The sequence below is a fragment of the Ptychodera flava genome, chromosome 21 (genome assembly GCF_041260155.1).
Source record: "Ptychodera flava strain L36383 chromosome 21, AS_Pfla_20210202, whole genome shotgun sequence".
In the NCBI taxonomy this organism is placed as follows: domain Eukaryota; kingdom Metazoa; phylum Hemichordata; class Enteropneusta; family Ptychoderidae; genus Ptychodera; species Ptychodera flava.
In genome coordinates this window covers 11,764,121-11,788,468 of record NC_091948.1, presented here as the reverse complement: position 1 = coordinate 11,788,468, position 24,348 = coordinate 11,764,121, and the positions used below count along the sequence as shown (strand labels likewise).

Genomic DNA, 24,348 nt, shown 5'->3' with positions numbered 1-24,348 from the left:
TCTCCTTTATACTCAGGCTTCTCCAAAAGACGATTTTGAGGGGTGGGCCACAACTCTGTTCTTCAAGTAATCTATTCATATTAGTAACTACCCAAGATAAAATATCTTCATGACAAAAGAATGTGCAAATTATTATTTTATTCAATTATTGGGTGTTTTTCTTACTTTGGATGAAACCTTGATCAAAAAATGCAAAAATAAATACATCACTTACTAGCCATGAGCATGTACTACACTTAATTTTAAGGCATTCAAAAGCAACTTTTTTCCTGAAATTTGCATTAGAAATTTTATAATCAAGTTTTGTTGGCTGAAATATTCAATCAATAACCCTGCATGCAGAGATCAGAGTGCAGACAGCTTTACAGATATGCATACTCTGTATGACAAGTGTACAATCAATATGTTACTCATTCAGTGATTTTGACAAAGACATATTTCATATACTAACAGTATGTTATGTCAAATGTACATGTACATCTGACAGGGACTGCCAGGATATCGGTTTGCATCTATGGGATGCATATTTGAGTTCAGAGTGTGTGAGGCTCAGTGTTTTGAGCAGCATTGCATTTATTATGATGTTGGTGTAACGTGACCGCGCTGATAGAAATAATGAAAAAAATATCAAAGGATGATCACGTAAATCAGTGTTGTAACATGGCAATATGATCTTCACCCACTGGATTTAGACACTGCACGTGCATGTATAATGTTTCAAACAACATATATGCTTTCATCACGTAGCCTAGGCATGATCACTCAGTCAAATGGAAACAGGGTTGAAATCAATAAACTTTCCAATAATACACTCAACAATCTGGTGTTGTATTTCATTTGAATCAGTAAACAGCACTATAATAATTGAATGACGTGTTTTTTATCCGGAAAGACATCATAATCATCAGAATGGCAACATTCTTGGGAAACAAAACCTTCACCTTACAAGGAATGTTTCCTGAATTTCATTGTGGAACTTATTTTCCCTACAGCATAACAAAGTGAACGTAGAACAAACAGGAACTGACACAATACATTGCTTTTTGTAGAATGCGCCTCGGGGACAGATATTTGGACTCTTGAAGTTTTACAATTCTTTTCTGATCTACCACTCATGTGGGTTCATTTTATTGAAGTTGCAGGAGTAAGAAAATTTTTTACTGTGTCAGTTTTTCAAAAATCAAAAATTTACATTTTGTCCCATAGAGTTAACACAGGAATGGCAGCCATTGGAATTTCAAATATCAGTTTATGTTAGGTAATTTGTTTCTCTTGTACAAACTTTAAACAGTGACCCCTGATTATTTATTCTTGATTTGGTAAGAGAATGACTGAAATTTCATTGAGGAAAGTTTTATACACAATATGGAGTGATTGAACATGTACTCCTGTAATATGCCTTGACTGGAGTACTCATGCCATGAAATTGAGAGCAACTAATGCTGAAATATTTCTACCAACTTTATAGTTGGAACGCAGAAATGACAGTATATATTGTTGAATATGTGCAAAAAAGAGGTCTAAGTATGCACTTGACACTGCTGGATCTGATATTGGAATATGATCTACACACCGTACATTCATTTGCTAGTCGGGAAATACAACAACAGTAAAACCAATGTACAGTACATTTACTTTCAGCTGCAAGGTTAATCTACAACATTTGTTTCATCACTTGATATTATTATTAATTTCTGAAAAGGTGAAAGGCTTAAGGAATTACAAGAATGTCTTGTGCATATTTTGATGTATCTTGAAAGGACTGCCTGAATTGTTGATATTTTTTACTTTACAATCAACAACGCTTGGGTGTCCATGCTGGTACCATGCTTCATGAGGCATTGTCACATTTGTCAATAGACACAAATTACATGTTTGTTTGTGAGACTTTTACCATCCATGATATTGTACAACGCAACCGAATCAGATGTACCACAAGGACACATGACTCTTTTCTTTTGACTGTACACGATTGCAAATTTGTTCTACTCCTGTTTGGGTTTTTTCTGTCTCTCTTCTTCATGAAAAAAACATAAAATATTAACATTTGTCGGACACTCACATGAAAATGACAAATAATGAAAAAGAAACCATTCTAGGGAAATTTTTGATATGTTTATACAAATTTGTGAATATAGTGTACTACTGTACTGCATGTATTACTGTTATTATTAGTAGTAGAACTGATAGTTACAGTAATCTTGTTGTTTCTGATAGACAAATAATAAAAATATCTTAGTGCCCCACTAGAAATGGATTGCTCTAAAAGGTGCCATAAAAAGAATGCAAGAAACACAAAATTCAAACCATGCCTAGCAGAAAACACACAGAATTACACACTGAGTGATAAGGCAGGCTAGCAAATCATTAGAAACTGTCTGGATCTACAAATGATGGCAAATTCCACAGGAAGAGTGCAGAATGCATTATGTATGAGTGCATAATTTCCATCATAATGCTACACTGACTGACAAGGAAATACCTACACACTTGAAATGCTTGCTCCGGTGGTTCCGGGCAATCCCTAGGGCTCCTGGCATTTCAAGCATGGCTTCCCAGTAAACTGATTGATTTTCACTTCAGGAAATATCGCAATACGGTACAAGTGCCGATTTTTCTCTTTAATTTTCCTTGAACATCATGACATTCTGATTCATGTTGCTGAAGAAATCTCCAAGCAACTGACATACTGATAAATTTGCGCTTGATTTATGCATTTTCTACCACATCCTGGGCAAATTGGTCTCACGATTTAATAAGGCAAGTGTCACATTTGGGGTGCTGGGTTGATATAATATATCAAAGTAGCTGTCGTGTGTCAATTTTTACAACAACACTGGCAAGTCAATCCATCATGGGTTTTTGACACATCATACGAGTGCCACCAAATATGTGTCATTCCATATAATTATAACTTCACAAAAATTCCTACATGACTTAACCTTGGTTGTAATATTCAGCTGTCTTCACAGTACAGTATTGATCATTTCAAAGTCAAGTGTATTTTTCCTGCCCTCATGAGATTTATTCATATTTAACAGAAAATCACTTTACCTAATCAAATTAGAAGCTCCATTTGCTGTAACTTTTAATGAATCTTCATTTATTTGGTTCTATTTGCAACAAAAAATTTCTTGTTTGGCCCACTAAAAAATCTTGTTGAAATGTATAGTGTTCACCATGTCTCAATACATGTACAATGTGGCCTGCATGTCTATGTGTGCAATATCTGATATTATAGTTGATAACCATATTTAAGTCTGGACAAGACTTCACTTGTCAATCATGACACAACACGTTATACACGCACTGCTGGGTCTGCTGTACTTTGGATTTCAACATACTTTTGGGATAAAGAATTAGTATTTGTTTTTAACCGAAATAATAGATATACTGATAAATTTACTATAGTTTCTCTAACTGTCGGTTAGTGTACATGTACATGTACAGGTACAGCACTTGACTAAATGTTAAGTGACCCATTCTTGTTGAGTAATGTATAAACCATGCGTTTTGCACTTTACTGTCCTAAAGTTCTTTTCTCAAACAAGTTGGTCAGTTTTATGAAAATAACAGTGCTAACATTTTCAAACTTCCAAAACATGGTTCTCCTCTGTTACAGGGAAAGTTTGAATTTCCCAATATCAACATTTGCTTTCAAGATTTACCTTGTTATCAGTAAATATTCTTGAAAGATCATAACTGCCCAAATATGGATGTTTATTTTACATTTTTCAACACAACAACAACAATACCTGGTGATTTTATTATTGAAAGCTTCCTTGATGAGGTTCTGGTCCTACCCGGAGTTTGCTATCAATAGCCAACGGGATAACCATTGTATCTGGTATTTAACTTCATGCACACACAGTGGATCACATCAGTTTACAACAAAGGGTGAGAAGACAAATCTAGGGATCTGAGGGGCAGGGACTGTAATCATAATTACAAATGTTATCCAGAATATTACACTCAACCCTTAACCTACCTCTAATACTGGCCCAGCACCAAGAATAGTCTGTTCCAATCCGCTGGCGTGACCTTTTTGACTCAGAGCAGTCAGATGATGAAGGAGAAGATTAGTAGCCTCCGTCTTTCCAGATCCGCTCTCTCCCGATATCACCACACACTGATTAGTTTTCTTGCTTAGCATGGTGTGAAACGCCGCATCGGCTATGGCAAATATGTGCGGCGGTAGCTCTCCGAGCCTGCGGTTCTGATACAAGTTCACATATTTGGGATTATAGATGGGGAAGAACTTGAAAGGGTTCACGGAGATCAGGATAGAGCCGACGTAGGTGTAAATCTTTTCGCGCTTGAACCGCGAAATAATACTGTCCATGAGTGTATCTTCGCTCAGGTCAGGAAGATTGCATAGGTCATCATACTCCTTCTGATCCAGCTTGGGTTGGAATCCATTCATGAACGTGTCCAGCGCAGGAGTTCCGTGAAAGGCACGAGGTTGGTTTGTGTTCTCTTGATGCATACTTCGCAGAAAGAAACGGTATTTCGTCGGCAGATATGTAGGATCGCCCGGACCTTGTTCGGGACTCTTAGGCCAGAGAAGCTGAACTCTTACTGGATACTCCTCATTCTCCAGCCTCCGCTCGATGCAATTTTGCCCCGACTCCTGACACACCTCTGCCAGGTAGTAATCCTTCACGTTGTCTAGGCTGAGTTTTTTCACGACTCGCTCAATCACCTCCTTGGTACGAGTGTTCTTGGTGGCTTCAGTTATACTGAATATGGTATCTGGCGCACAGGAGCCTGGGTAAATTCTGAGCAGGTAGGTGCCGGCCTCCACACTGTTGTATCGTTCCATGATAGTGGTCGGCATGTCTTGGGAGAACATGGTGGACGAGTCATTGAGCTGATTGTTCCTCTCCATTTAATTGTCAAAATTTGCATATGTACCAGGAAACAAGGAAAAAGAATGCCCTGTCGGAGCAAAACAGAAGAAATGACAATCAATACATGTCTTGTACAGCACACGATTCAGACTATTTATAACACTTCGATCACTGATGTGTGCTGTATCCTGGGGTCATTGACCCTAAACTGCATCCCTTTGGGTCATCCTCTTACACGTAGCGTGTGACACCTACATTACCTTGATCCATATACAAAGTCTGCAGCTTTATCAGACTAACTCTCTGATAAGCTATAATCAATATGAACAAAACACATACCAGACTTGTTTCAGTCTATAAAATTTTATTACAGTCTCATATTTATAAATCAATATATTATTTACAACTTACGCTTGTGCCATATACATGTATATGTTTGTGTGTGTGTGAGTGTGTGTGTAGACATGAATACATGTATACAGCTTTATTTACATGTACATGCAAGAATGAATTTTTCCAAAATGCAAAAGATTGGGCACAGCTTACATGTACAAAATCACAATTCAACAATTCATATCTGACGTGATTAATCTTAAACTCAATTTTTAACTGATTATAAATTTCTTCCCGATCGATAACGTGACAAACATTCTGGGCACGCCGTGAGTGATTCACAGAAACAGCACTGGTCTCAACAATCAATTAATCACATGGTTGAGCTCATTCCGTATACACTGTACCCATACAACTGACACCCTCTCCTGTATATTTCACCTGTGCTGGAGACTGAATCGGAAGACAAATGACAGCTTGCCTGCACTGAATGACTTCCTACACAGACCTGGGGCAAACCCGACATTTGCACATAAAATCTCAGGCAATTTTGCAGGAATTAATAGCTCAATCAAAATCTACTTCCCTAGGTAAGAGTACTTACAGGGTAACTTCATCAATCATTTAGAATGCTCTTTGTTCCCAACAATAGCCAACGACAGCCGCCTCATTAAATTGGTCTTTGTCACGGTATCAGACCCCGACAGGTGTATTTATTACATCAATAGTTAGAGACAGTTTGGCAATTTTTGGTTTCCATTTTCATTCTTCTGACAAAAAGGCCAGCTCACAAGGGAGCTTAAGTATTTAATTACAAGAATAATTCATTTTCAGTGAGCATGGTATATAACTACATATCAAAATGTCAGCATGTCGATAAAACTTTCTCATTTTTCAAATGAATACATCATTTTAATTTGGCATATTTATAGAGAGAGCAGTTTTTTATAATTACATCTTCAAACAATTTGTAATTGGCAACATTTTTTAATCACAAATAATAACGCTTTTACCACCATTTCTGAAAATGGTGACTTGTACAGCTTGTAATGTTATTGAAAGACTAAATTAAAATTTTCATTTACAGCCCCCCCCCCCCAACCCCCGCCAAAGGAAAGGCTTACAAATCCTTACGAAGGCCACTGAACACAAGCCCTGTACCGGTACATGTCAAGTATAGCTGCACAATGAAGTTTTTCAGAGAAATAACAAAAGCTTTTTCTGAGACGAAAACAATAACAGGTACATGTAGCGCCACCAAAACATTTCCACAGAAATCTTCTACAGAAAAGAGAAATTTCAATTGCTGAGCTTACTTCACAAAAAATGTTCACTTACGTCAATGGTCTATTCATGTTAATGTTAATTCATGCAAATGTTAATGCTGTGTAGTTTGTAGTGTAATCACACGGAGGGCTTATTTTAAAAGTCAGGTAATTATACATACATGTAAACACATACTTAATATATGCACTGTACTTCCTAAGGTGTATATTTAGATGGACGATGATTAATTGCACTGGATCTTACTCCTTTACAAAACAGTACTATACCAGTGACTGTTTTAGAACTGTCACCAAACCACCATGTCAGAATTTTTGTGGCTTATATAGTTACGTAACCATTCTAGCTTTAAAATTTTCACCTACTATACCATCGTCGTAAACCATGCGCCTCTTTACGGCAACAGCTCAGCGCTACCCGTTGCGAGATTGATTTTTGCGTAGGTCAGCGGGGGCGGAAATTATTGCTCTGGCTCGCGAGAATGCTACTATACATTCAGACCCCGCCTTTCACTTGAGATGTGTGTGTCTGTTGTTTGGGTATTTTTGCCAAAATGCTGAAATCACTATGCTCTCCAAAGCTACAAGGTTAGTTTTTTGGGACCCTATGGTCTCACAGAGGGACAAACTTTGACATGTACCATAAAGTTACTTTTATCTGTCCCTCAATACATACATTTGATTGTTTACAGTGAAGAGTTCTACATTTGCTTATATTTGATCTCAAAAGTCATACTGGGCTGATTAGCCACGACAACAACAACAAATGACAAACAATCTCTGACCATAGTAAAACTGACTTCAAGTATCAAAGACTAAAATCAAAATCAAAATAAATAAATATGTATTAATTAAATCATTGTTATCAAACAAAGTGAGTCATTTTTTTCTAAACATTTGATCAATGTACTGTGTATAAAAGGAGTGTACATTGTGTATGCAAATATAACTGCCCCCTTATGTCTTATTTAAATGGTTTTTGTCTATGATATTAAAGCCCCAGTGCTGCTAACTTTTGATGATAATTTCACCATTTTTATTTTGAATGTTAACCATAATTCCTTGTTCTTCTCCCCAAAGAATGTATCCAGCTTGTCAACTCAGCCCCTATGGTTGTAAAGTGCATTGTTATTGTTGCAAACTCACTCCTGGTGGTCCGGACTAGAATTCAAATGTAAACCATAACCATGCATTTTACACATATAGACGCTAAGTTGAAAAGCTAAATAGTGGGTGTTTCAACATTCTTTGGGGAGTAGAATAAGAAGTTGCAATTGATTTATAAAATAAAAATAATGAAAAAACCATCAAAAGTTAGCAGCACTGGGGCTTTAATACAAATATGTACACCATTCTTACAATATATATTCATTATGTATTGATAATTCCTGGCAAATATTTTGTTCTATTGTCACAGTACCAGAAAATGTTCTTTTTCATAAATGGTAAGTAATTGTAGAATCGCAGACTAAAAGTAGACTTCTTATCAAGCTGTTGATCTCACTGTATGACATACACTTCGGGGCTTGAAATACTTGCATGTGAACAACTGTCTTCTGGCCAACCAATGACACTTCAAGTAAGTCCCATAATATGCATCAAACATATGGGAGAAATGGCATTGCAGTCTTGTTACAGACATCGGAAACTATAAAATGTACATTCGAATATACATGCAGGAATCTAACCACATGATAATGTGTAAGTGAGCATGTTGTCCTACAATATTCTGGTCAATTCAAAGAGTATATGGAATGCTATTATGAAGAACACTGGAATCTAAATAAAACGTATTACTGAATATTTTTCTGGACAGAGTAAAAGTAAACAAGATATCTTCACAACAATTGTGATCTTTTTCAGGATATATAGATGCTGGAACCTTCAGACAGCAAGGTACATGGAAATTCACACTCTTGAACATTACTCACTAATAAGCAATTCTTTTGAATACATGTATTGTACAGTACAGCTCTACGAAGCCATTTACTGTTCTTATCAGGGAATGTACAGATGCGTAATCATGTTTGCAAATCGTACTAAATTGGCCGAGCTTCACAATAACCTCTTTCTTCCTTTTGACTGGCAGAAGGCAATTGTCTTCCATGTCTTAACTGTGATTGGCAAGTTTCCCTGGAGAGACAGCTTGCAATATTTAGGGTAGACGTATCCAGTTCCACTCGGTGCTGCCAGACGACACTTCCTGGCCTAGAATATTAAGTGCACTTCCTACGACATATACAATGTGTGCTGAAGATTTGACCCTGGCTGACTTTTTACCTGTGACCAAATCCTACCCACTTACATTGCGTTTAATCAATTACACATATCCTAAGCCGGGGATTCTCCTTTCTACACGTGCAAACTACTTACACATACACAGCCCAACCTTTTGACATACCTGCACGTAGTGTAGCCCCCATGGGTATTATAGGTAACCTACACATGCATGACCGCAGCAGGCAAGGGTTATTCACCTTTCCTATGAATGGCACTGGGTTCCTTACGTTGTCTGCTTCATACATACATATACATGTACAGATCAAAGATGATTTGTACCTAGGATTCTAATTGACAAATATCCAGTACCATCTTCTGACATACAATGAAGCTTGTTGTATGAGAAAATGCAAAACCGATTATTGCATACATGTAATTTCGAGGCATATGAACAGTTTGGGAATAAGATGCGGCAGTTTTACATGTAATGGACTGAGATTGATTGATTTATCCTAAAGGAGAATGCAAAATGAGAACAGAATACGAAAGATGATCGTTAACCTCAGATTTAAAGATTCCATTTCACACCCTTGACAAAGTGTGTGTGTGGAGTGGCCATGGTTTTGACCATGGGATTGGGTGAGATCAAAAATACGCCATAATAAGGGTTTCTTTAAGACATGTACTGTAGCTATAATTAGTGATAGGTAGTAGTTCAAGGTTCACGGCTTTTGACATACATCCCTGTCATCATTTTCAAGACATGCACAATATAAGGAGATCTGATTGAATTATTACCCACAAATTATAAACACATTATAATAGCCACTATCAGTTAAAATATGAAAGCTTTTCTATTATTACTCACTCTGCAATTCACGATGATACCTGTTCGTCGCGTCGCGTGACGTTATGATTTCAAGTTTCAAACCTACAGGCTACGTGTTAATTGTCTGTATCCCAGTCACCAGCGTTCCATACATCGGCAATCCAGACAGTGGGTCGACGAGTCGACTCTCACAAATTCACCGGGATCTGGGCGGTAAATGATGACCTTGCGTGACCTCCAACACATCAGCATCTCAGAAGGATCAATTTCTGGGCTGTGACTCATGTCTGAGAAGAAGTCCTCCTTTGTATCCAGGCTACTGATCAAAGGTTTTCTTTTGTACTTTATAGAGGGAGTTGTAGTCATCAACAGCACAAATACATGTCTCCCCTCCCCCTTTGCTATTTCAACATGCTGCTGTGTTCACAGCATTACGAAAAGTGTACAGGATAATTCAAACTAGACTCCTACTTTCATGAGGGAAGGCAATATGCCCTACATGGCTGTGTGTATCTGATTTCTTATTGCTTACTATATTTGCATTGATATAAAAACTGCCCTATTAAAGATCAAAATGATTTATTTTTACCTTGCGATTTCAAAATTATGCCTCAGAGCATTTTAACACAGTCCCTCCCTTCAGTGAGTTGAAGGACTGTGCATGGTCAAATAGTTTTATTAATTTGTGACATATCGCACATGACCATCCTCTTATGATTTTTTACAATTGTGACCTCAAAACACTAATGAAAAATTCACCCAGGAAATGAAACAAGTTTGTAATATACTGCTAGTATAAATCTATGATGTACTTCCTTGTATGTGATAAAAATAAGTTTTTATTACTTTCTTCGAGAGAAAATGGAAGTAGGAAGTGCTAAACTGCATGTTATACAACAACCAAGAAGTTGAATTTAAAAAGAAAATATTAAGAACATGGTGATAGAGATTACTTCCTTTTTACAGGCTGTTGAAGACTAAGAAGGAAATCAGATACGATAATGGACAGGACTTCGAAACGATCTTTCCAAAAATAAACTTTTTATCCGATACTATTCAGAATATTATGACGTGAACACTTATTGATTATGTAGTGTTTTAATTTCCTTATTCAGACTACTAAAACATATCAAGACATTTCTGTAGAAAATGTGATAGATGATATCTGCTTCCATAAATTTGAGTAAATCTTATCTACATATGTCTCTCTATACGTATGGGCCGTTGTACTGTCTCAGTGGCCCTGTTTTGCCATACAAGGTCAGTGAACGATAAAATCAGCCATGTAACGACACGTCTATTTGAAAGCGTTATTTTTTTATGAAGCAAGGAAGACAGTTCCTGTGGCAGCAGTAATTACAATTATGCGTCAAATATAATCTTTCTCAAACTACAATGTTTTAACCCTATTTACACCAGATTTTCTGTGTAGCCCTATATCTTTTACAATGACAAAGATGGCTAACCTCTGAGCAGAGAATGAGTTGAAAGAGTTCAAGTCATATTATACTCTCTGAACTTCATTGTTTTCTACTTTACAGATGCTGCAAGCTAGAGATTCTAATATACAGTAGGTAATAATGATTTTATCTGGCTCAAGGCTTGTCACTACATTCTCTGATACAGTAAAAACTCGGTTTTGCCAGCTGATGAGGCTAAATTTGAATATTAGGAATAGGAAACACTGGGTCAGGGACTCTGCCAGGACATCAATACGCTAAATGACACAACTACATGTGGGCTTGAGCAGGATAACTGTTTATGCAAATGAAGTCTTGATTCACACTATTTTGTTGAATGGCCATCATCTAACAAACACTTAAACTATCTCATTTGAATAATACATGTATATATATTTTGTATACTTAATGCACTATCACTCATAATCCTATTTATAACAGACGATAATTCTGTCAACACCCATGCTAAATATGGTTACAAAAAATATAGCGGATCAGGGTTTGATTATGTTTGCACCGGAGATAGGTGGGGGCTTGACTTGTATAAAATCTGCAGAACAACAAATCGGAAAACAAATATGTCTGCCTCAAGACCAGCTTGCCCATTATTAAGACTTGAAAAACTAATAGGTCTAAATCCTTGGCGATGCGGATGAGATCATTCATTAGTCCTCTTCAAGGATACAGTGTGTGTCAATATTGTCGACACATTCCTTGTCTGTGTGTACAATACCTGCATCTATTGGGTCGAGGCTTTTGATATGCTATCATTTTCACCTGAATACAGACCTTTGGTTTTAGAACCAATGAGGAAATCAAAAAGGACGATGAGCATTTACCATTCGAGAGTTGAAGCAATCACACTATAAAAATTTGGATATGTGGAACTACCAGTTTTAGCCTAAAGAACAATACTGTTGGCATATGTTCTGTACTGTCCCACTGGCATTTGTCTGCTCTGAGTGTGTGCATCATGTAGACATCGACACCATCACATTAGAGACTGACTGCTGACAACATTGGCATGCACATCTATATAGAGTGAACTATTAATGTTTCAAATATTCCATAATTCAGCCATGATAATGCAGCTACTAGGCTTTTGATACATGAACTATCCTTTTGCATTTGACACAGAGCTACAATCCCAGTGTAACTAGGAAACAGATAAGGGCCAATACAAGTTGATGGCATTGTTGATCCACAGTGTTCCTCTACAGGGAATATATTGCACTCAACGCTTTCAGCTGTTTTTAGGGAGATTGTACATCATATAACAATGAGTTTATCTCCCTCTATTTTCTATGAGTTAAAATGTTTCGTATATAGCTGGCTAAATCTTTCCCCCCACAATTCTGTGACATTAACTGTTCTATAAAGCTGACATGAAAACTGATATCCCTCAGTACTAAAACACATAATAACCGTATCACCTATCTTGTTACCTACAGGTTTGAATAGTGTCCTTTACAAGGAGCAAACGCATTCAATTTGGTCAGAATCAACGCCGTTCCAGTGTCTGGCCAGAAACCTTGACATTATCGGAGCCATCGCAGTATGGTCAAACATTCAATGTGAATACAACTTGACCGCAATTTTAAGAGGGGCAAACAAAGTCAACGCCCGGCCATGACGTGTATTTTGGACTGTGGGAAATTAAATTTAGTATTGGGTAGATATAGGTCGTCAGTTTTGTAGTGATGAATTGTTTACATATTCCTTTGACAGAAGGAAAAAAACTGATCATATTCACACTATGTGTTGACATTTTCAATATTGACGGCAAATAATATGTGATACGGCTCCTTTTTTCAATTATGGTTCTAAAAACACTGAGCTTGCACTGGGGTTGGAGGTAAAAAGAATCAGGCGACCGGGTGAGTCATGTCATTGTACGCGTACATGTCGGATACGGAACTCGTGCCCCCGAGGAAGCTATCCCAGCTTCACGTCGATCGGAATTATATAGCAGGGAAGGACGTTGTACGTTCATTCATCGATTCCGTTCGCTCGATCTCCATCCCAAAACCCGAGGCAAATTATCTATTTGTTTACACTCTAAATAATTTTGAACACAACAGATAAAGACACGTCCTTTTAACAGATGCGCGTGGCGTTGTGGGGAAAATCGATTACGATTGCCCAGCGCTTTGTCGACAAAGCTGAAATCAGCTGTCTAACTTGAACGTCTTGCACGAATATCATGGAAGTTGATCGCATAAGAGGGGAGAAACTCCCCCCCCTCCGGCGCCGGCCGCCCCCTTCAATCCCAAGCGACAACCCACACTAAACCTTCATTCAATTTGAATCACGTTACTCATGCCCAACTTTTCTGGGCACTTCAGACAATATCGGGAAAAAGACCCATTCTTTAGCAATCGACAAATATGGGGGATATAGAAAGTGTCCGCCAGACTGTAGTCGGAACACGCTACCGACCCTATTGTGACATACGTGAATGACAGGGCTTGCACTGTTTACAACGACGTCGAGTCACTATCGGACAGTCACACATATATAGTCACTGATGCAGCGCCCTTTTACCTTGTCCATGCTATCATATCGTCTCGATATTGTCTTCAAGTTCTACGTTATTATCGTGTCGAGACTAACATTTGCTTGTTCAAACCGCTCTTGTAAACTCGAACGGCCAATTGTGTCATTGGTTGCCTGCATACATCCACCGACGCATTTCCCAGTCTATTAGTAATTCGAGCTACACCCTATCCCATCGTCTTGCAATAACTTCAAAAGTCACTGGTGAACGGCCCCGGCCGGGGACCTCGCAAACAAACTTTGCCGTGACAGATAGGGCCCCTAAAGAAGATCTTTCCAGAACGAATTCTACGTTACCTTATTCTTGCTCTACATGTCTATGGTCCCGTACTCGGCTATTTTCCAAAAATTCCTCTACAACGAGGAAATTGAACTTGTCCGGCCTTCGTCGAGTTGGATTCTGTCACTCTCTCTGCGTCAGGAATAGGCCAGTCAGCTCGCTAGAATTCTGTTCGCGACTGTAGCTGTCTCCCTGAACCGAAATACCGGAAGTGACTTATCACAGTAGCTGTCACTGATTTGAATACATTTACATAACAGTGGTTTCCGAAAGTAATCCGCTCGGGGCGCTGTTCATGATTTGGTGCTTTGTTTCCAGTAGTGAGTAGTACAAGATTATCCACACTTGAACCATTCTTGGTAGTGCTGGTTGTATTTTACGTCACAAATTAAGATAACGTAATTTTTTTTTCAATTTGGGAATGCCGCCTAAACTTTTGAATTAACAGGTTATTGAATGATAGGTTTCAAAGATACATGTATCAGTGTATGGCAACGTGCTGGACAAGAATATTGTTGTGATAGCCGGGGTTTATGTACTCACTGTGAAGCAAGAGGGGCGCAACCCATTCACACTACAATATGTACAATATCACAGTCCCTCTATATGGATAGAGGGACTGTGACAATATGTACAATGCATATCTGTATTGACCCAAGGTAATGACATCATAACTTTAAGTTTTTAAGTTGGCAAATTAGTTCACAAAAGAAAAGGCAACAAACATTAAATTACCAGTTCATGAATTTTGAAAATCATTAAACTCTGCTCTGTAAATTTTAATTGAGAGAAGTAATTTAAAATTCCATGATAAGACATTTGTATTAAAATTTTAATGTACAAAATATGGTTTGCTATAAATCTAAAATTTTGCTGACATCAACCCTTACACAGATACTGCCATTGTTGTCAGTGATTGAATGGAGAGAGAGAGAGAGAGAGAGAGAGAGAGAGAGAGAGAGAGAGAGAGAGAGAGAGAGAGAGGTCTTAGCCACAGAGATTGGAGAAAGAATCCTATTTAAAATCGTTGTTGTTGAATCTCTGGTGTTGTTGATCAGTATAAACATATGCAAAAGCACTCTTACTCAAGACGTATCATAAATAGCCAGCTCTGAGTATGTTTTATAATTGTACTTGTCAGAAGGGTTTGATCACTTTACTGTCAATAGTGCCGTTGTTTCCACCACTGTACGGTGAGTCATTAAGGTTTTTTACATTATTTATACTTAACAAGTAACAAGCAACGCAAGGTAGTATAGTACCGTGTGCTTGTACATAATGATTCTCATTGCTACTACTACTACTACTACTACTAATAAACAACCATTTGACTTGTAAACAGATTACCTATATCACAGCTCTGTCACAAGACATCCACTTTTTTTATTGAAAAAGATAAATTTATTTATTTCAACAACGTTGCAAGTAAAACAAATCTACATAACTGTGAATGTTTTAAAATTACAATGCAACTTGTCTGAAAAAACAGAAAATCAGTCATTTAACTACAAAGATCATCATATAAATGCATTCAGGATGCATTCGATCATCCACTTTCCGCTTGTTGGTGAAGTGAAGCGCCCTCTTTGGGCACAATGGAAATGATGGTGTGTTGTGTGCATTGCATAATTGAGCTTTTCCACGAAATTTGAGCACATTATATATATGTATGTTTTAACTCTTTCAGAGTTTCTAAAAGCTTTGAAATGCACACTGGTGAGTATAAAGCAACTTAAAGGAAACAGATTTGGTAATTTTACAGAGAAAAGCTGCCAAGATAATAATGTGTCTATACAGGATATTAGCTGTGGGTCCATAGCTGTGGTGTTTTCGGACGGGATTCCTGCCTTCCAAGTTTACGGGCTGGTTTTGACTTTTTACGATTTTAACCCCGCCACCACAAAACCAGTCCGTAAAAGGCAGGAATCCCGTCTGAAAACACCACAGCTATGGACCCACAGCTAACAGGATATATGCTTGACAACAATTAGTCTAACATAATGGCGAGACTGAATCTTTGTCCTGATTGAGTGGAAACATGTTAGGGACCGTCTCAGATTGTCGCAGAAGTTCAAGAAACGAAATTCCTTCGTTTAGATCAGAACCCTCTCCCCCTAAACGAAACTTCAAAAGTGCGAAATGTTCATGTCTGCCTGAGAGTACAATGTTGCATTTTGCTATAGCTACTAAAGACGTATTCCCCTTGCCAAATTACAATTAAAGTAATCGATCAGATTTGAGTGCTAACAGGGCATTTCACCGCATAAATGTTTCATTTTATTTTACTTTCCCTTTTTGCATCTCTTGTGCTGTTCTTTGTCTTTGTGAACACGCAATCTGTACTCGGTAGGGGCGGTAAATAAGCGAGAAACTTTGGCAAGGGGGCCCAGGCATGTTCAATCATATTAAAACGACTATGACCAGGTGCATAACAAGTTACAATAAAGACATCTAGTGGTTAGAGCAGACGCTTATAAACAGCACATTTTAAAAAATGATACTTTTTGTCTTTGTATAATTTGATAGATGAAAGGTTTAGGATACAATGTTACTATCGGTAAATTGTGTTTGGGGCACAAACGAGATGGAAACAGTTACAAATTTGTTGGCATGAGTGTGCAGTTTTTCTTTAATTTAAAATAAACACATGAAAACTTGTGATCACAAAATAAAAGTGCGAAAGTGAAGTTCACTAATTGAATGGAGGTCAAACCCCCTCCCCCCCTAAACGAATGAATTTCGCTTTTTGAACTTCTGCGACAATCTGAGAGGATGGTTAGTTGTAATACAACTTGTTTATTGCTGGAACATTATCTAGATGGCAGTAAATTTTGTCCTGTTATCACATGTTGCTTCAAGAATTTGTCAGTTCTCCTCTCATTTTCAAATCATAAAAGTTTGGCATTGTCTCAGTGCATTCACACTCGAGCACTTTGTAATGACAGTGATGCTATATATACTCTACACCATTCAGCAGCAATGATTTGCTGTGAGCAATGGATGAAAATAAAAAATAATGTATATGACAAATTGGCAATTCACAATGCCTCTGCATTATTACAGTGGATCTTCTCAATACAAGCTTAGATTACAGACGCTGAATAATAGCTTCCAATAAGAGAGTTCCATTGATAGCTTGGAAGAACCTTCTGAATGATGACAAAGGTTCTCTAAACACTGATTTTGATCAATAGAATAATCAGACTGAATGAAACTGTCCTTAATGTGAAAACAATTGAGCTTTTCATGGCAGAAATTCAATTTTCCTTTCAATTACCTGGTGTACAATGCATGTTTGTAAACCAGTTATAATAGTATACAGTCTAACACTAAATGGTTGTCATTTAGCCTTCAGCATGCATATGCATTTTGTTCAATCTATATTAAAGACAGAGAGATGATACCAAAACTATACTACTGGTACCATTGCCTCATAATAATTAATTTGGGTTTATGTATACATATTTTATATATATATATATATATATATATATATATATATATATATATATATATATATATATATATATATATATATATATATATATATGAGAGAGACAGCAAACACAACAATTACTATTGCTTCATAAAAATTAAGAGAATAATGTCAATGACAAAATGACCAACCAAATAAAAGAAAATTAGGTGTGGACATGTAGAGGAATGACCTTTGAATATTTTATCAAATTCACTTTTTATTATATTAAAGATTTGAGAGTAAATTTACATGCAGAGACAGCTATGTCAATATTTACTTTAAATGTGACAGCTCCATGGCGATATTTCAAAATAGTTATGCCCGCTGGTCATTATGATAGTTAAAACAACCATTGTTCAGCAATGTTACACTGAGAGGTTAGAAAGAGTGCAAAATTAAAACCTTATACTGGCATATCATGTACGAGGTGATTTCAAATCCTTGGAAAATATGATACAATCATTGACTTGGTGGGTGGGAGTGGGGGGCTTCTGAACATTTAAGATGTAGCAGTACTGTACTTGCTATAGTATGTTATTCCACAGATATTGTCACAGTGTATCACAACTGATTTGCTTTTTTTATTTTGTTTGTAATAATCAATATCTTATATTTCTTACAGTACAAAAAATTCTAAAATAGTTCTATTTGGTGACTAAAGTCTCTCCCTTTTCCTAAGATATGGTCAACCTAAATGAAAAATGTGAGGTCAACTAAATGGAACATTTTTACCCAATTCACTCGCTATCCCATAGACTTGTGCTATTACAGTAATACACCATCAATTTGTGAACTTACAAGGGGAAAAGCCAGTTGGATTTGATTTTCCTGTACATTTAAAACAGTCGAGCTTGTAACAAAACTGAACTTTTAATGTATGACCCACTGTAACCTTATTCTACATTAATTTATATTCTGTGTATTGGTGTCTTGTATATGCCAGCCCCTGCCTTGGAGTAGGTATTTGAAATTCCTTTGAGAAAGACATTTTACATCCACAATTTGACGTCATACATGTGAAGTACACGATCTCGATATTAACCCTTGAAAATTGGGTCACCTAGATGAGCAGCCAATTACATTCTCAATTAAGAGACTATAGGAACAACTGGTTCAGTGACTATTGCACACAATTTGTAAAATTTCAATGATTTCATTGATATGGATGATAACAATTGAAATGAAACTTCAGACAATTCAGTAACCACAAAGACAGAGCCATATCTTAATTATTACAGCGATCTTTCCAACAGCACACTGTCAAACTTCCCTTTCTCAATATCGCATTAAATTAAGTCTCCAAGGAGATCCAATAATGATCAATTTTCATAGCTGTCTGTCATCATGGCAATTCTTTGATGTGAACTCTAAGCAGTTTATAATGAGATCATTTGAAATCGACACAGACAACCTCTTCCTGTTGACCTTTACCATTTGATTGACAGTGTTCCTTTCAAAGCCTGTGTCGATTCACTAACAGGAGAGCATCCACACTGTAAATGAAGGCATTTCAACACACCGCTCTACAACCTTTGGAAGATTTGTGCATGTGTGTATGAATATACCAGAGATGGTACATCCCAGTTGTATGACCTGCACATGACTTTTCCAAAACTGAAGCATTTTTTAAAAATTTTAACAGACTAGGCACACCTGAAGAACAGTGGGCCCATTCTCCATACAGTACAAATCAGTGCTTGTCCAAGGGTACCTATGATGAATGCATGCAAGTACACACCTCTCTAACATAATATTGAATGGTACTACAGCCTAGCATGTGGCTAGTATTAATCAATGCAGTCTTTCTCAAGTGTGCTGTGCAAATTGCTCATGTGTGGATACATGTTGTGGAAACATCTGACACAAGCATTCAAATGGCAAACAGATTTTAACATAATCCTTTCATAATTGTGCAATTGAAAGGAAGCGGAGACCAGAGCATGTCAAATTATTGCAAATGTAACCTATTTGTTTCAGCATACTGTTTCCCTTTGGTATGAAATGGACAAGCTGTGTGCATGCTAGACTGACAGATTCAACCATGTGCACAGGCGACCCAAGTATTACTGAGTTTTTTGCACAGTTTTCTATATCATTTTCTCTTCTTTCTTCATGCTCTGAATGATCGGAATAAATAAAATAAATGGTTTATATAACCTAACCTAACCTAACCTGTGACTCTTTATTTATTTTACACTCCATTACAAGGACGTATATCTCTCATACACACATGCTGTAATTAATTAGTCAACACAACTAAATTATGCTAATCCGTGGACTTATCAGGGATTTTACGGGTTGGTCAACATCGCGAAAGATAGGAATGGTTACTAAAACGGGCTTTTCATTAACATCACTATCTTTCCGATGTTGACCAACCTCTGATAAGTCCACGGATTAGCATAATTAGTTGTGTTGACTAATTAATTACAGCATGTGTGTATGAGAGATATGCCGTTCATACACAGGCCATTGAAACGGCTCTGAAACGGTTCTGGGCCAATACTGGCACAGAAAGTTATGTGTGGACACTCCGAAGTGGTTCTGAAGCGTTTCAGATTTGAGACGGTTTAGTCGGCCCGACCTGAGCCGTTGTAGGGATTAACTCTATCCGATAATCGCTGTGTGGACGGACCGAGCCGCTTCAGAGGCGTTTCAAACGCCCTCACGCGACAGGTATTTGTAACATAAACAAACAACAACCAACATACAATATTCACGTTGGTCATGGCTGCCGAACACAGCTCTATACATCTCGTGGAAATAACTGGTCAGACGACCGAATAGGTTTGCTGATCTGAGGCTTGGCAGACGAAAGCATTCAAAGAATGCTAAAGAGAACGTGTCGCGACAGCCTCGTGTACAAAAAAATTCCAGAGAGGTTTCAACCGGACAGCAGATCAGTGCCACCGCAAGCTCAAGGCACTTAAGCTAAAATACAAAGAAGTCGACAGCAACAGGCCATGAAGGCGCGACTTTGCACAATTTTTAAATATCGGATATTTACAATCTAGTATCGCAGTTTGATATATCGACGATTTCGGGACTAATATCTATACTAGACGATACTAGAATGAACTGTGGTTGTTCCATGGGAAGCCGCGTCTGTGAAATCAACGATATTTACCGGCCATTTGGGAACTCTAATATCGATACTATGACAGAACCCCATGGACGATACCAGATTCATTCAAATCGCGCGTAAATATCCGATATATATCAGAGATTTCACCGTCTTACAGTTCTGGCCAAACCCGACTTCCAAGGACTGACTCTAGCTTCGATACTAGCAATACTAGAATCTGTCAAATCGCGCGTAAATATCCGATATATAACGGAGATTTCAACACCTTACAGTTCTTGACAAACCCGACTTCCAAGGACTGACTCTAGCTTCGATACTAGACGGTACTAGATTCATTCAAATCGCAGGTAAATATCCGATATATATCGGAGATTTCACCACCTCGAGATTTCACCACCTCACAGTTCTGGCCAAACCCGACTTCCAAGGACTGACTCTAGCTTCGATACTAGACGATACTAGATTCATTCAAATCGCAAGTAAATATCCGATATAGGCCTACGGTATGTCGGAGATTTCACCACCTTACAGTTCTTGTCAAACCCGACTACCAAGGACTGACTCTAGCTGCGATACTGGACGATACTGGATTCATTCTAATCGTGCGTAAATATCCGATATATCGGAGATTTCACCACCTTTCAGTTCTGGTCAAACCCGACTTCCAAGGACTGACTCCAGCTACGATACTAGACGATAGTAGGCTATAGATACAGTAAAATCAAACAGTTTAATCAATTCAATGAATTATAGGAACATAATTTTCAGTGATTTTAATTCACTGTACTAATTTCACAATAAAACGAATCAACGAGCTGATATGGATTTTTTTAGTGATGTTGAATATTATTGAAAAAGAGAGCTAAATTTCAGTGTTCATGTTTGATAAAACCTGAAACTAACGACACCGAACGCCAGCCTGTACAGCACCGTGTGTGTACAAAGCACCGGCAGTCAATTGTAACACAGTACACATCGGTCGACCTGAAATTTGACACTGTGATCGACGTAGCGTTTCAAAAGTACGAAAAGTGAGACCAAGTAATTTTAGATTTGATCTAAAACCTCCCAAAACCAACAGACAAAGTCCTATACTCTTACGCAGAAAATCAAAGTTTTCAAGCGTCGACTTTCCCTTCCGCGATGCACACAACCACGGCCCCTCCACAAAACGCAATGTCGATCAAATTGAATATTGACATCGTGATTGACCATGGATGGATTGACATGGCGTTTCAAAGCACAGTCGTTTGGAGAGCTATTCAGCGCTGGGTCTATTCGCCCCATAGACGAGTGTATTTCTCGCTTCTGCACACTCGTCTATGGGGCGAATAGTCCCAGCGCTGAATAGCTCTCCAAACGACTGTGTTCAAAGTATGAAAAATGAGACTCAGTAACTTTGGACGCTTTAGATTTGATCAAAAACCTACCAAACCCATCAGACAAGGCCCTACTCTTACGCAGAAAACAAAGCTCTCAAGCGTCGACTTTCTCTCCCGCGTTTGAGCGAAACAAAAGTCGGCTTCATTCGGAAATTGTCGGCTATTCGCGGGCATAACGTAATTGTACGTTAGTCCAATTTTCGGCTTTACCCGATGTGAACGTCGGAATTTCGAATAATTCGGCCTGTGATCGGGCAAGTAAGGTTGACCTCGAGAGCGATTCCCAGTACAACACGTTCCCGATCGCGGTACTACAGTGATAGGATCAAGTTCACCGCGTAAATTGCTAGACTACATGATGTAGCCACATCGGCACTTCTGACATATTATCTCCGGCTTGCAAGGCCATCAAAAAATTCTAAATATTATTATCAAAACCAAAATTTCCGGGCCAGAGAGCGAAACAGTGCTGAAAAGTAGCCAGCCAAAATACGAAAGTAGCCGGTCAATTTGAAAATGAACACGCTGCAATCAGTTTTTGTTTTTAAAATACAAACTTATTTTACACTGACATTCAACAAAACTGGATAAAGTGCTGTTCAAGATACCTTGCCAATGTTATGCTGCCGCCGCCGCGACACGACTATCCCACTCCAACCTCGGCTTCCTTCTTCACCTATAATTTACATTTCTCCGCCTGGGCAAATTTCTACTGAAAACCCTGCGATACTAGATTCTGTCAAATCGCGCGTAAATATCCGATATACATATCAGAGATTTCACCACCTTAAAAGTTCTGGTCAAACCCGACTTCCAAGGACTGACTCTTGCTCTTATACTAGACGATAATAGATTCTGTCAAATCGCGCTAAATATCCGATATTTATCGGAGATTTCAGCCCTTTATAGATCTAGCTAAGCCAATCTAACTTTCGATACTGTATAGTCTAGTAGCCGTAAATATCGGATATCATATAAAAGTGCAATGTCGCGGTGTCCCCCAACAAACGGAGCGGCAAAGGCAGAATAACTGTCTCAGATCCTCGGTAATCGGCCATTTGTCAATCCCAGTAGAAACGCCAACAGAATACCTGTTAGCTATGCTAAACATTATTCTGAAAAACAACACATTCGAATTTAACAACGAATTCTGCAAACAAACATGTTGGTGCGCAATGGGATCGTCACCGTCACCCGAGATTGCCAATCGACATCACGTTTCACGAATTAGAACAGGAAATCATATGTGAACACACAACAAAAATATCACTATGGTGTAGATTCAGAGACGATATTTTCCTAATCTTCATTGGAACGGATCACGAACTCCACAAATTTATAACAGTAATTTAAAAGATGCATCCTTCTTTAAAATTTTCATATGAAAGTTCTTCACACGAAATAACATATCTTAACCTAGGCATTTACAAAGGTCAACGATACATCAACGAAAACATGATACTAGACACCAGAACGCACACAAAACCAGCAGATACATTCCAGTTCTTACACAGAAAATCATGTCATCCAAAATCAACCTTCAAGGGCCTAATCAAAGGCGAAATATTAAGGTACATGAGGACATGTAACAACGAAGAGGACTTTAACAACAAAGTCAAAACATTTAATGAAAAATTTCTACAACGAGGATATTCACAACAAGAAATATCGAACATCAATGCGGAAACAAATTATGCAACACGAAGAACACATTTAAATCACAAAAAAACACACAGCAACAACACTAATAAAGTGATATTTTCTACCACACATAGTCCACATATCAAAACAAAAGACATCAAACAAGCACTCCTGAAGAACTAGGAAGAAATAGAAAAAGATCAAACGCTAAATAATTTATTCACGATGAAACTGATCATCGCATACAAAAGAAATCCAAACATTGGCGACAAGCTCATAAATGTACAAGTACATAATCTTACAGAAAAGACCGAACAAAATGAAACACAATCAACTGACTCGAATATAAATATTCTAGCCTCCTTACTGGACGAACAAAACACTGACAATGATTAAGCCACAAACAGTGAAACAAAAATCCAAGGGGAGAAAATATCAAAAAGCGACTGAGGAAGAGACCACACTGGTTTGTAACGTCAAAGGATCACACTGTCATGCGACATCTAGATTACGGCTACGCCTCGCCATGGCTTATATCTACACCAATAGCCAATCGCACAAAATAAAACATGAACACAGAGAACGAAAAAATAGTGTAGGTGAAACGTGGAGCCGTTTTCCCTTTATTACAGTTCTGAACGCATCAAACGCAAGGGCTAAATCGGTTAACGATTGCATTTGGTCTGCATTCAGATCATTAAAGCGACGATGACTCGGTTTGGACCGCATATGCAGCAGGTAAAAAAAACAGAAGACAAGCAGTAGGACGTCGTTCATTTCAGCTATCTTATTACCATGCCCTATGCTTGGTCATACACACCTTTTGAACTCGAGAGGGCGCATTAAGACGTCTTAAACACCAAAACAATGGCTTAATTTTGTGAGTATGGATGCAAGCGGACTCAAACTATTAATCCCCTGTGTTTACAAATCACAAATAGTGTTGCAGAA

General features: G+C 37.9%; 1 protein-coding gene across 1 annotated transcript in view; it reads right to left on the bottom strand.

Moving 5' to 3' along the window:
• LOC139121411 (unconventional myosin-IXb-like) overlaps positions 1 to 13,982 on the bottom strand; it is a 77,177-nt gene extending 63,195 nt beyond the window's left edge. The window contains 2 exon segments of the mRNA XM_070686249.1: positions 3,989 to 4,938; positions 13,829 to 13,982. Of these exon segments, the coding sequence (XP_070542350.1) occupies positions 3,989 to 4,888 (900 nt within the window). The 5' untranslated portion in view covers positions 4,889 to 4,938; positions 13,829 to 13,982.
• Positions 13,983 to 24,348: the final 10,366 nt, after the last annotated feature.